The sequence below is a fragment of the Tenrec ecaudatus genome, chromosome 8 (assembly GCF_050624435.1).
Source record: "Tenrec ecaudatus isolate mTenEca1 chromosome 8, mTenEca1.hap1, whole genome shotgun sequence".
Classification (NCBI taxonomy): domain Eukaryota; kingdom Metazoa; phylum Chordata; class Mammalia; order Afrosoricida; family Tenrecidae; genus Tenrec; species Tenrec ecaudatus.
Genome location: NC_134537.1, coordinates 109,469,862 through 109,482,985, shown reverse-complemented (window position 1 = coordinate 109,482,985; position 13,124 = coordinate 109,469,862). Strand labels below are relative to the sequence as shown.

Here is a 13,124-nt window from a genome sequence, read left to right as displayed (position 1 = left end):
AAAGAGAGTCAGCCGTACTTTTAAATTTGTTTTTAGTGAAAAGTATATACGAGGGGACTCCAAACAGTTCGAGGAAAAATTCTATGATCTCCGAATTACATTTTTCCACAAAAATTTTTAAGCACTTTCGTATAGCAAAGCACACACATTTCAACAATTTCTGTATGTACAGTTCAGTGGTGCTGGTTCCATTCATCACATTGTGCTACCTTTCACAGTATCCTTTCACCCTCTTTAACCCACTCACTGTGCTGAAGGTGCTCACCTAACTTGGCGTTGCTGTTGTTCATTTGATAAGACATAGCCAATTCTTCAACCATGTCCTGTCCTGTAGTACTTAGCATAAGCACGTCTCTCATCTCTAGAGCTTATGGGGAAGCTGCTGTCCCACTTTAGTACATGCTGCCTTCTGGGGGTTGTCCTTGTGTGAATCTGCAGAAATGGGTCACATACCACTAGTCTCAGAGCCAGAGACCTCTTGAGACATATGTGCCCCACAAATTGTATCTAAAGCCATATTACTTCTGGTTTAGGGTACAAAAGAGACCCCAATCTCAAATATAATTTAAAAATATTCACCAAGCCTTAAGAGGAGTAAAGAGCATGAAGAAACAGACACATCAGCCAAATGAGGGCGCCCATGAGCACAAGGTCAAAATGGCATCCAATGATTCCTAATTAGGGGAGGCTAGTTATATAAGGCATGGAACAAGGGAAACTCACAAATCATGATTGGTGGCAGATCAATATATCACAGTTACAGGTGGGATGACAGAAGCAGGTACAGGACCATGATTGGGACATGTACATTCTGTTAGAAGAGCTTACAAGTTTGGTCCAGGGCTTTCTGATAAAGGCAGGATACCACGGACAGGGCATGACTTATGACTATGGGATCCCCAGTACTGTCCATCAAGGTCGCAATCACGAAACCCCCTACGAAAGTGTCCCTCCCTGGTGTGGCTGGAGAGGGGTGGAGGTAATTCACTTTACAATACACTCTGTGTAAGGACAAGGTTATCTACAACCTTGATTAATGGTCAGAATAAATTCAATGGAGGCTTGCTGCCTAGGAGGCTCTGCAGATGGATTTAAGGTTTTCACTGGCATCCAGAGCCTTCAGCAAAGTGGGTGCTCCGAATTTACACTCTAAAATACTTTCCCCCCTATTTCATTCAAAACGGTTCCCATTGCTGAAAACACAATTTCAACCAAAAACTTCAAAGCAAAGAAACAATCAAGTCTCGAAGGACAACGGAGCACAATGCTCAAGAATTCAGCCCCTGCTCATTAATACCAATGACAGCTGATTAATACCAATGACAGCTGTAAATGCCACAAATTACAAGGAAGGACGAAAACAAAGAAAAAAGTTGAGATGCCAGGGTGACTGACAAGTGATCAAGTGGTCTCAGCTTGCAGGAGGGGAGGGGGGTGGTAGGGCGCTGAGAGGAACTTTTCAACCAGAATTCTCCTAATCTTCTGGTTTGAAGCATCAAAATCCAAGTTGATAATAGGGATTTTTCCTTTCTACATTCAGAATTGCCTGTGAACTTTCACACAAAAAATTAGAATCCCCACCTCGCACCAATTCAATCCGAAGCCCCGGCGCAGGCCCCAGACAGGAGCACTTTTTCAGCCTCCTCTGTGATTTCAATGTGCAGCCTAGACTGAGCTCAGCACCCGAAGTCCTTCTTTGCCCTTGAAGCTGACGAGAGGCGCCAAGATCGCAGTCCTCGAGGAAATGCAAGAACGCAGGTGCATTCTCCCAAAGGCGAGCTCAAACGTGAAGTACAATGGTATGCTCTCCTTTTGAGGAGTACGGCTGCAAGGACACGCTAGCCTCGATGGCCGGCAGCTTCCCTGCAGTACTGCAGCCTGCACCGAGCTCAGCTCCGTGAGCAGACCACTCTTTTCCCGACGAAGGTTTGGATGTGGCGGGGACGCCCCTGCACACTTCTTGCCCGCTGAACTGGGCACGAGCCTGACTCTAAGGGGATGACGGCCCTGGAACCTGGAGGAGGGCAGCGCGGGGAGCCCATCCCGGGCCCGGGGGACGCGGCCGCACGGGGAAAGCGCGCACGCGCCGTGGCGGACGCGGAGGCGAGAAAGCGGGCAGCGCAGCCGAGGCGGCGGAGGGCGCAGCGCCCGGGGGGATGGCTGGGGGGCCGGTACTCACGCAAGTGCCTCCCAGTTTGTGACTCTCCACGACGGCGGCCCTGGCGCCGAGCTCCGCGGCGCGGCGCGCGCTGGCCAGTCCGCCCGAGCCGCCGCCGATCACCAGGTAGTCGTAGGAGGCGGCGGCGGGCGGCGGGCACGGCGCCGGCGGCTGCGGCTGGCTCGCCATGGCGCGCGAGGAGGAGCGCGGGCCGACTGCGGGCCCTCGGAGCGGCCGCGGGGAGCCCAGGGAAGCGCGCGCCGCCCGCCACCCGCTCGGCGCCGCGCTCGCGCTCCAGGCCCGGGGCAGCAGGGCCATGCACGCGGAAGTGCCGCGCGGGGGCGGCGGGGGCGGGGGGAGGCGGTGGCCGCCGGCAGACGCCCCCTCACGGTGACTAAGCAGCTGGCCGCGGGGCAGAGGGTTCGCGCGTCCTCGCCGCCGCTCCCTCGGGCCGGGGGGCGGGGAAGGGGGGGAGGAGGGGCGGGCACCGGCCGGCGCGGCGCGAGGTTGACCCGCCCTCCCCACCGCAGCCTTGGCCGTGGAGTCGGGCGGAGCGTGGATTCCGAAGGCCGTGGGGCCGGGAGGGGTGAGCGGCAGCGGGCGTGCCCAGCCTTTCCCCGAGGCGGGAACCCTGGGAATGCCCAAGTCCGATACTTTGCTCGCTCGCTCGCTCGCTCGCGCCCTTTCTGCTTTTTTTTTTTTTTTAATTGCTGTCTCATCATTTGATCAGCAGACCATCTGGAGCGCTGACTCCGACCCTAACCGGACTCCGAATCCGGAGCTCTGCGGGTGGGATCCTGGAACCACGTTTTCGACAGCACCCTGTGGTCACCCTCCGTGCAGGTGATTCTGCAGCACAGAGTCTAGGCCGCCGGGCCTCCTCCAAAGGAAGTGGAGAGTGGGAAAAAGCAGTACTCACTCCTTTACAACCTTCCTACTGATAAGTGTTTTCTCCAGAACTATTCATGAATGTTGAAACCGCTTAGGCGGATGTTTGATGATGAAAAAGATGTTTACGCAGCCCCAGAATATGGCCCTCCGGTGGCTTTCCAGTGGGCCGGACACCCCCCCCCACACACACACACACACCAACCAAGGGTTTTTGTAAAAGGACCTGTATAGTATTTTTAGCAAAAATAGTCTTTAAACTGGAACTAATCCGGAGGTAGCATACACTCAAAGGAATGGGAATTTTACAAAACTATCATATACGCTGTTTAAATGAATCAATGTCTTAAAAACAAAATGAGTAAATGTTCTTCTGGATTGGGGGAGATTGCGCTAAAGTACAATTGGTGAAAGTTTATTGTGACCTGTATGAAATGTAATTAACAAAAAGCCAAACTCACTGCTACCACGTTGATGCTGACTCATAGAACAGAGTAGAACTACTCCTGTGGGCAGCAGACACTTAACTCTTTCCAGGAGTAGACAGCCTCATCTTTCTCTGTCAGAGCAGGCTGGTGGTTTCAAACTGCACACGTTGCCATTTAGTAGCCCAACGCTGACCACTCCCCCAGCAAGGCTTCTATAATAAGTTCAGTATTGAGTTTGACCATTGAACTGATTATGTGCAAGAATATCCTTGTTTTTAAGAGATACACACTGAAGATTTTAGAGAAGAATCTGAGTCATTGAAACCTAGATTCAAACTCTGCCATTGGCACTCTTCCTGGCTACTTGCGTCATAGTTTTTTAATTACTCCAGAGTATCATTTTCATCGTCCATGAAGTGTGGAGGTTGACAGAAAGGAAATACGCATGCCAAACAATAAATTCAAGTGTGGGAAAAGAGCTGACAACACCAGGAAATAGTCCAAACTCACATCATCCTTCCAACTCCTAGTGACCCTGTGCAGGGTTACCTAGGCCGTGACAGCCTCATCTTACTCCCACAGAGTGGCTGGTGGGTTTGAGTGTTTTGGTTAGCAGCCCCACTAGACTGTGGGTAATTTGAAGGAGATGGGGGAAGACAGGATGAGCCCTGCAAAGCCTTGCTATTCTGCAGCTTCTCGGGAGTGACTGGAGATTTCTCTGTAGTGTCGTTCCCTAAAATTGTATGAACTGAACTAGAGGTGGTGGAACCAGCAGTAGGGTGACCAGTCAGGAGGCAAGAATAACCAAAAAACCAAACTCACTGTAATTGAGTCAATGCCAACTCATAGTCACCCTTATGAGACTGTAACTGTAGGAGGAGAAAGCCCTCTTTCTCAGAGCAGCTGGTGGTTTCAAACTGCTGACCTTGTGGCTAGCAGCCCAGCACATAACCCAGTAGGGTTCCTTCGGGAACAGATAGGAAGGGATACATTGGAAAGACCAGAAGTGGAACTGATTAGGAGGCTAAGTATTTCAAGATGACAAGTCTTGAGCCTGGATAAATGGGAGAAAGGTGATGCTCTAAAGCATTAACCTGTGGGTAACGGCCCCTTTGGGGGTTGAACGACCCTTTCACAGGGGTTGCCCAATTCCTAACAGTAACATTATAGTTATGAAGTAGCAATTTAAAAAAATGTATGGTTTGGGGTCACCACAACATTAGGAACAATATGAAAGGGTCACCGCATTAGGAACGATATGAAAGGGTCACCGCATTGAGAACCACTGCTCTAAAGCAAACATAAGGAAGATTCCACAAGGAAAGGTCCACGTCACTGCCAGTATCATTCACATTGCTTCATTATTTAACCCCATACACCACATGGGGGCTTAAATAAATTCATGGGGAAAATGGACTTAGAAGATCATAGCATTTCCCCCCACACACACTTTTTAAAGCCACCTGGTATTCTAAAATAACATCTATACAGCGTTACAATGGATTACTATGCAACGTTAAAGAATATTGACAAAATTGTGAAACACCACCAGACATGGGTAGATATGGAGGACATTATGCTGGGTGAAGTTAGTCAAGCACATAAGGACAAATATTGTATGAGACCACTGTTATATTCAAAAAAAGAGAAAGAAAAGGTTTTCATACCCAAAGAAACAGACTTTGATGGATTCCAGGAATGGAGGGGCAGGGAGAGAATGGAAAGCAATAGGCTAGAGGGGAGAGGCTGGTAATGAAGGTGAACGTTCCTTACCATCCAGGTCGGGGTAGACCTGTCCCCTGTGGATTTCTGAGACTGTAACTGTTTACTGTTAGCAGAAAGCCCTGTCTTCACTTAGGTGAAAGGGAAGATTATGATACAAGAGGGAAATGGGGGGAAAGAGGGGGCAAGGCAGGGAGAAGAAACAGTGCAAATCATTGTTTTAAGTTGTGGAATGTAAATATAATCTGATATTCAACCCCCCACCTAATTCACAATAACAAGTTTAAAAAAAAGTATAAGGTGTTATTTGCAACTAACAAATATCTTGTTTTTATGTAAGCGTTTCTTCTCTTTGCTTCTGATTTTCTTGGGCAGGGAATAAGTAGCCATAGCCCATGTACGGGAAGACTTTTGGTCATAACTAACTTAAAATGTCCTGTTCTTCAAGCAAAGAAATGGCAACGAAAGTAAAACTTCAGTGAGTGTAGTTCATAGAAGTGAGTTCTAGGAGGGTAATCAACATTAAGCGTGACAATCACTACGTCATTCAAGTGTATCATCATAGACCAGCGTTGATTAGCAGAGCCTCAAGCAATTATTTCACCATCAAAAGTTTTCTTAGAACTTAATTTATACAAAGACATTGTGAAATATTTGTCAAAATAACTGAAGCAAGTAATTAGTATGTACTGAGCCCGTGCTTAAGAGCTTTATTAGAAACTACTAAGGAATAGTATTATTGTTTCCTTTTCGTATCTCCATTTTATAGATGAGACTAAGGTTAGAGAACTTGAACAAGGGTAAACAATCCAGTGAATGGGGGAGCTGGAAGTTAAATTAGTGATAAATTCAACAGCTTAGAGAGTGTCTTACAATGAAAATATGGGCTTCTTATAAAATATATTATTAAAATGTTTTCTTTTTTAACATATTTTATTAAAATGTTTTCTTCTTAAACAGCTTTGTTGGGGTATAATTTATATACCATACAATTTACCCACTGAAATTGTATAATTCCATGGTTATTAGTATGTTCACAGATATGTGAACATATACAATTTTAGCATATTTTCATCACCTTAAAAATAAATGAATAAATAAAATCCATAGTCTTTAGCTATTGATCCTAGATTCCCTGGTCAGCCCTAAGCAGTCACCAACTGACTTGCTGTCCCTCGATTTCTCCATTCTGGGTATGTCCTCTGGCTGCAGCCAGCGAAGACTGTGCTCGTTTATAACTGTCCTCTTTACTCATCCGTCTGGGTAGCTTGTATCAGTGCTTCCTACCTTTTCTCATTGAATAATATTCCATTGTATGTATATCACCTTTCATTTTTCTTTTTAAAATCATTTTATTGGGGGCTCGTACAACTCATCACAATCCATACATCCATCCATTATGTCAAGCACATTTGTACATCTGTTGCCATCATCATTCTCAAAACAAGTTCTGTCTACTTGAGCCCTTGGTATCAGCTCCTCATTTTTCCCCCTCCCTTATGAACCCTTGATAATTTATAAATTATTGTTTTGTCATGTCTTATACTGTCCGACGTCTCCCTTCACCCACTTTTCTGTTGTCCTTTCCCCAGGGAGAATGTTATATGTAGATTCTTGTAATCGGTTCCCCCTTTCTATCCCACCTTTCCTCCACTTTCCCAGTATCACCACTCTCACCACTGGTCCTGAGGGGTTCACCTGTCTTGGATTCCCTGTGTTTCCAGTTTCTATCTGTACCAGTGTACCTCCTCCGGTCTAGCCAGATTTGTAAGGTAGAATTGGGATCATGATAGTGAGGAGGAGGAAGCATTACAGAACTAGAGGAAAGTTGTGTGTTTCATCATTGCTGCACTGTACCCTGACTGGCTTGTCTCCTCCCCACGACCCTCCATAACGTGATGTCTGGTTATTTTCAGCTCAACAATTGATGGACCTTTGGGTTGGTTCCACCTTTTGCCTATTAAGACTAGTGCTTGGCAGTGATTGTGCAGCACCGCTTGATATGGTTGAACTCTGCAATGCTATGATGTATGGATTAGGGCCTAACCAAATTATTTGAAAGCAAAAAAGAATAGTGATTCTATGCACATCTATATATCGGTATTTGTGGGGACATCTGTTTTCATTTCTCCTGGGCATGTTCCTGATAGTGGGATTGCCGAGTCATATGATAACTCTGTGTCTAATCCTTTGAGCAACTGTCAAGACTGGTTGTAAAGCAACTGCACCATTAGGTGAGCAGTTGAGAGAAAACAGTACTACTCAGGGGCCTTGCATCCATGATATTTCTGAAGTCTCCACTCTCCTTCAGTGGCTCGCCTGACGGTGCCTGTGCTGCTACCATGCGACCCTGAGTGCTGTTACTTTCTGGTCGTTTTGAACTGGGCAGTGGGAGAGCTCCCACCTAGTCCTTCCTTTTCAAGATTGTTTCAGTAATTCTGGATCGCATGCAGCTTCTTATGAGTTTTAGCATCAGTCTGTCTGTCCATTTCTACAAAGAAGTTACCAGGAATTCTGATAGGGATTCAATTTCATTTATACATCAACTTGGGGACAGTTTATATTTTTGTGATACTAAATCGTAATTTTCCAATTAACTTAATTTTTTTAACCATTTTATTAGGGGCTCATACAACTCATCACAAGTCATACATACATCAATTGTGTAAAGCACATTTGTACATTCATTGCCCTCATTATTCTCAAAACATTTGCTCTCCACTTAAACCCCTGGCATCCGCTCCTCATTTTCCCCTCCTCCCCACTCCCCCTTCCCTCATGAACCCTTGATAATTTATAAATTATTTTGTCATATCTTGTCCTGTCCGACGTCTCTCTTCACCCACTTTTCTGTTGTCCGTCCCCCAGGGAGGAGGTCACATGTAGATCCTTGTAATCGGTTTCTCCTTTCCAACCTACCCTCCCTCCACACTCCCAGTAATGCCACACCTACCACTGATACTGAAGGGCTCATCCGCCCTGGATTCCCTGTGTGTCCAGTTTCTATCTGTACCAGTGTACATCCTCTGGTCTAGCCAGATTTGTAAGGTAGAATTGAGATCATGATAGGGGGAGGGGGAGGAAGAACTCTTAATTTCTTTTTAACTTTTATTTCTTCCCAGTTTTGGGGGCATATGTTTTATACTTCCTTTGTTTTGCTACATTTATTCTTAAGTGTTTGTTCCTTACAGTTATTTACAAATGCATTTGAATTTTATATCCTTGAACCATGCTGAAATAGTTTACTATTACTCCAAAAGCTTTTCAGAAGTTTCCACAGACTTTTTTTATTATTAATAAATAATTTTATTAGGGGCTCTTATAACAATCTATACATTGGGGGAGCAGGGAGGGAGGGGGGAAATGAAAAGCTGATGCCAATGGCTTAAGTGGAGAGCAAATGTTTTGAGAATGATGAGGGCAACGAATGTACAAATGTGCTTTACACAATTCATGTATGTATGGATTGTGATAAGAGTTGTATGAGCCCCCAATAAAATGATTTTTTTAAAAGCCTAGAGACCCCCCCAAAAAAGCTGTAAGAGCCTCCAATAAAATTATCTTTTAATAAAGAAACAAACAACAAACAAAAAGAACAATCCATACATCAGTTGTATCAAACACATGTGTACATATGTTGCCTTCATCATTTTCAAAACATTTTCTTTCTGCTTGAGCCCTTGGTATCAGCTCCTCTCTTTTTATCCACCTTTCCCCACCCTCTCACCATCTGGAGCCCCTGATTAATGATAAATTATTGTTATTTTCATATCTTACACCGCCCACTGTCTCCCTTCACTCACATTTCTGTTGCTTGATCTCATGGAGAGAAAATTATACATCAATCATTGTAGTCAGTTCCCTGTTTCTCCCCCTTTGACCCCCTATCTTCCCCCTACCCTCATGGTATCGCGACTCCCATTACTGTTCCTGAGGGGTTTATCTGTCATGGATTTCATGTATCAAGAGCTCTTAACTGTATCAGTGTACATACTACTGTCCAGCCGGATTTATAAGGTAGAACTGGGGTCATGATAAGGGGGGAGAGGAAGCATTAAAGAACTAGAGGAAAGTTGTATGTTTCATCAGCATTGTGTTACACCTTGACTAGCTTGTCTCTTCCTTGTGACCTTTCTGTGAAGGAATGCCCAGTTGTTTACAGATGGGCTTTGGGTCTCCAGCCTCCATCATTTGAATTGATATATTTGTTTGTTTTGGGTCTTCTGATACCTAACCCTATCAATACCTTGTGATCACACAGGCTGGTATGCTTCTTCCATGTAGATGTTGTTGGTTCCCTGCTAGATGGCTGTTTAACTTCAAGTCTTTAAGACTCCAGAGGCTATATTGGGCACCATCTTCTTTCTTCACCACACTTGCTTAATCACTCATTTTGACTTCAGTGATCATGTAGAAAGGTGAACATCACAGAATGCCAGGTTATTAGAACCAAGTGTTCTTGCGTCGAGGGAGTACTTGAGAAGAGACCCAATGCTCATCCTCTCCCTTAATACTTAAAATTTAAATATATGTACATAGGCCCATATCCCTATTCTTATACATTAATATATTTACATATGTGCATGTCTATATTTAGACCTCTATAACTGTCTTTTGCCTCCTAGTTCCTCTATTTCTTTGTACTCTCCTCCTGTCCCACCACCATGTTCAACCTTCATTCAGCTCTCAGTACTTTCTCTCGGCTACATTGCGCTTGGTCAAACCCCACCAGGCATTCTACACCCTCCCCGCCATCGATTTTAGATCTTTTATTTTTCCCTTGTCCTTGGGTTTGTTGGCTCCCCACACCCCCTTCTACCTCTTCCTCTCCCATGTTCTCCTGGAGCTGTCACCCCATTATTTTCTCCTCAGGATTGGTTATCCTGCCTATCTTATATAGGTAGACATGAGAAAATGAAAAAGGAAAAAAAAAAGCCTATAAATAGTTCCAGATCTATCGGCTGACTCTTCTGAATGTTTTCCAGTCAGATCTGGTGAGCTGCCACACTCTGCCCACCGATTCTGAAGTCTATTTTTTTGATTCCTTGGGGACTTCATTGCTTTGCTCTCCTTGCTGCTCTGTTTCGCGCGTGTGTGTGTGTGTGTGTGTGTGGTGTGTGCAGGGGGAGGGGGGTTGGTGTCAATACTTGCCCTGTGTCTCCAGTGCTGTCCCCCATAACACTGTGGGTTCATGAGGGGGTGTCATGTCTCGTGGTGGGGCCAGCCCATGCTCTCTCTGTGCATTGGCTGCTCTGAGCAGGAATTTCATCCTTGAGGTTTGGTGGGCCAGGATCGCTTTCCCTCTTAGTTTGTTCTTGTGTGGTGTGGTTTGGGCAGCCCTGCCACTCTCCCCAGGCTGTATCTTCAGTGCTATAGTGGGGAAGAGGTCGATGTTGATGGGACTGGTATGGATACCCTTTTTGTTTTCCCCCTTGCCAAATTGTCCTGTCTAGAACCTCAGAACCTCTAACCAAACCAAATCAAATCAAACTTACTGTTATCAAGTCAATTCTACTCACCGAGACCCTATGGGACAGGGTAGAACTGCCCCTGTGGGTTTCTCCTTAGGGAGTAAAAGGTAAAATGTCACATCTTTCTCCAGAAGGGCTACTGGTGGTTTCGAACAGCTGAGCTCAATAGGCAGCCCAACACAAAACTCACCACACCACCAGGGCTCCTTAGAATCCCCCAAATCATGTTTAATAAAAGTTGTGAGAGTTGACATCTTTGTCTTATTCCCAATTTTAGGGGAAAGCATCCATTCTTTCATCATTGAGTATGATTTAATTGTGGATTATTTGTCAATGTAGTCAAGTTGAAAAGTTGCTATTCCTAGTTTTCTGAGTATCTTTATTAATGAGTTGTATTGAACTTTGTCAAATGCTTTTTCTGATTCTGAGATAATCAAAGCAATTTCTATTTCTTAGTCTACTGATTTTACATGAATTGATTTTTTAATGTTTAATAATATCTCATTCCTAGGATAAGTGCCAATTAGTTGTGGTATAATAATTCACTTTACATGTTCCTAGATTTGATTATGTTTACACCCACATCCATAAAAACTGTTTTGGTTTTTGTCCCTTATGATATCTTTGTCTTGTTTTGGTATCCGGATAAGACTGGTCTCATAAAATGAGTTAGAAATGTTTCCTCCTCTTCTTTTTGGAAGTGTTTGATTATAGGTGTTAACTCTTCTTTAAATGTCTTATAGAATTCACTAGCTATAATTTTCTCTCTAAAAGCTGCTTATATGTATCTCATTGTATTAGGGCTTAAGTTCAGAGCATGCCTTTTGTAGAAGGCTATGTCTGGAGGTGAAAACCCAAAATCCATGTGCAGAAGTGGTGTAGTGGGTTACACGTTGGGCTGCTAACCACAACATCAGCAGTTCAAAACCACCAGCAGCTCCTTGGGAGAAAGATAAAGCTTTCTACTCCTGTAAAGAGTTACAGTCTCAGAAACCCACAGGGGCAGTTGTACTCTGCTCTAAAAGGTCACTATGAGCCAGAGTTGACTCCATGGAAGTGAATTTGAGTTTGAGAGATGAGAACAGTGGCCCCCAGGCAGAGTGCATTGGAAGGTGGATTACCTCCACCCTTCTCCAGCCAACCCAGGGAGAGGCAGGCTTGTCTAGTGTGCCCTTACTGAAGAGCACCACACTGGAGGTGGTTAGTAGGGCTTGCCTAGCTATGAGTCATGCCCAATCAGGTATACTCGGACTGCCTTGGCCAGAAGGCCCTGGACCAATCTTGTAAACTCCTCTATCTAACATAGCAGCACAAGTAGTGAGAGGCGACCACAAGTAGGGAGGTGGCTGAAGTGGGCATGCTGATCCACAAAGTAAAAAGTAGGCAGAGGTCCTTTGAGCAGGTGGATTGTCTCTGTGCACTTGGCAGAGCTAAAGAGCTGTCACACTAGCCAAAGCTGAGCAGAGGCTGAGAAAAGGCCTGGCATTTGGAACTGGCCCAGAGAAGGCCTACTTGCATATGGGCTATGGGCACACCAAAGAAGAAACTGGGGGTGGTTTTGATTGAAAACCTTCCTGGTAGACTAATTACATCCTGTCTCTTCAGATGTAGCTTGTTCTAAGCTGATCTCGATCCCAAGTTATGGCCTGTCACTTCCCGAGTAAATCACGAGTTGAGTGTGTGAGCTGTGTGTGTCCAGAGAAGCAGAGTGTGCCTGAGGAGGGCCGCTGGTGTCAGAAAGGGTGGGAGAGGAGAGGTAGGTCTCCCTCCCCGCAGCTGAGGTCAGCTTTATGCCGATCTTGGTTCTCATCCCTCCTCTGAAGTTAGGCAACCTCTAATCTAGTATAGCTGTACATTTTCTGTTGGTTGTTCATATTTATGAGCACTTATGTGCAGTGTAGCAACAATGAAACAAACAACTTTCCTCTAGTTCTTGAATGCTTCCTCCCCCCCACTATCATGATCCCAATTCTACCTTACAAATCTGGCTAGACCAGAGGATGTATACTGGTACAGATAGGAACTGGAAACACAGGGAATCCAGGACAGGTGAACCCCTCAGGACCAGTGCTGAGAGTAGTGATACCAGGAGGGTGGATGGAAGGTGGAGTAGAAAGGGGGAACCTGTCACAAGGATCTACATATAACCCCCTCCCTGTGGGATGGACAACAGAAAAGTGGGTAAAGGGAGAAGTCGGACAGTATAAGACATAACAAAATAATAATTTATAAATTATCAAGGGCTCATAGGGGAGGGGGTAGTAGGGAGGGAGGGGTGAAAATAAGCTGATATCAAGGGCTCAAGCAGAAAGCAAATGTTTTGAGAAGGATGATGGCAACAAATGTACAAATGTGCTTGACACAATGGATGGATATATAGATTGTGATAAGAGTTGTATGAGCCCCTAATAAAATGATTTTTTAAAAAAACTTTGTATATTAGGAACATCAACCCAT

At 45.1% G+C, this 13,124-nt stretch overlaps 1 protein-coding gene across 1 annotated transcript in view; it reads right to left on the bottom strand.

Moving 5' to 3' along the window:
* The window catches only part of GSR (glutathione-disulfide reductase), a 49,778-nt gene extending 47,272 nt beyond the window's left edge, over window positions 1-2,506 (bottom strand). The window contains exon 1 of the mRNA XM_075556722.1: window positions 2,180-2,506. Coding sequence (XP_075412837.1) covers window positions 2,180-2,476 — 297 coding nt within the window. The 5' untranslated portion in view covers window positions 2,477-2,506. The remainder of the gene's footprint in view (window positions 1-2,179) is intronic.
* Window positions 2,507-13,124: the final 10,618 nt, after the last annotated feature.